This window comes from Sphaeroforma arctica, assembly GCF_001186125.1.
Source record: "Sphaeroforma arctica JP610 unplaced genomic scaffold supercont1.7371, whole genome shotgun sequence".
NCBI lineage: Eukaryota > Ichthyosporea > Ichthyophonida > Sphaeroforma > Sphaeroforma arctica.
This window is the reverse complement of record NW_014033187.1, coordinates 179-1443: the sequence shown is the minus strand read 5'-3', so window position 1 is coordinate 1443 and position 1265 is coordinate 179. Positions and strand designations below refer to the sequence as shown.

Genomic DNA, 1265 nt, shown 5'->3' with positions numbered 1-1265 from the left:
ATATAAATATATAGAGCGGAATATTACATAAAATAGGAGGGCAATGGAAATTTTGACTATCGGTTAATCATAAGTATATTTCTGATAGCTCTCGAACACAGAATCCTATAAATGTGCAACACATATAATTCGAAACAGGACAATGAAATCTTAAGCTCTAAAACTAAGTACAAACCATTCATTTCCTTGCCAGATTGAGAACTGTTGTTACGTATCAGCTGGGTATCCAAACGACTCGAACAGAAGTACCGAACTCTTTGATAATTTGGCAAGTATAAAATTATCAATCACTACGCTGATATAGTTTTGCGACTCAATTGATAGACCACTTTTCAATCTGTCAGAAACTGCGAAGCATTCAGTCTGCACGACCGTGACCGCAATTACCATTTTAGACTCGTCGAATAGCGTGTCGAATGTCTTATCTCTCTTCGTCTTCTCTTTGGCCAATCCCAATGCCTTGTCTTCTTCCGACTGCTCGAGACATACGAATGAGGTATAGAATGTATCCGAGTGAGAAAAAAACATGTTGTATTCGAACATCAGGTACCATATACACCTCCAGCCAATCTATCCCTTCCTGCATACCAGAATTGACATAAATTACGCATCGAAATGCTACAAATGCGCTATCCAAATGCGCTATCTACGGAATCATAACAAAATTAATTTTGTACAGTATGATATGCACAGTCTTGTATGTATAAATGGTGAGTCCCAGTAGACACAGCCAATGAATAGGTGATGTAGACCCCCACATGAACATAATATACAATACACAGTCTTGTATGTATAAATGATGAGTCCCAGTAGACACAGCCAATGAATAGGTGGTGTAGACCCCCACATGACGCTTTGAGCAGTGCTTGTTGCAACATTGACAGTTTTGATCTTGTGTGATAACACCCGAGTGTGATTAAGTATGCACACACCTTAATTTTAGCTGCCTTCTTTTTCTTGGCCGTCTCCCTTGCGTCTCTTTCCGTCCTCATCTTTAATAGGTCAGGGTACGCTTCTGTCTTGGTCTTGTTTAGTCTATTAACGATGGCGTTGTCCTTCACAATCTAGAGCCCATAACACCAACAATAAGAAACTTAACGATTGAGAACTTCAGTGGCTAGTATAATCTCAGAAAATAATTCAATGTAAGCTGGTGCGGACACAGTTAAGGAAAATAATAATAGGTCACGCATGGCGTCAGGCTGAGGTGTAGCGGAAAGTGCAATTTGTATAACTCCCAGCTGCATACGCGGCCCGAAACTAGT

At 40.0% G+C, this 1265-nt stretch overlaps 1 protein-coding gene across 1 annotated transcript; it reads right to left on the bottom strand.

The window, feature by feature from the left end:
- Nucleotides 1–15: 15 nt before the first annotated feature.
- On the bottom strand, nt 16–1064 carry SARC_16115 (hypothetical protein; the record flags this gene model as incomplete). Its single annotated transcript, XM_014289775.1, has 2 exons — nt 16–474; nt 933–1064. Coding segments are annotated over 2 exons (399 nt in total), but the record flags the coding sequence as incomplete, so codon positions are not given.
- Nucleotides 1065–1265: the final 201 nt, after the last annotated feature.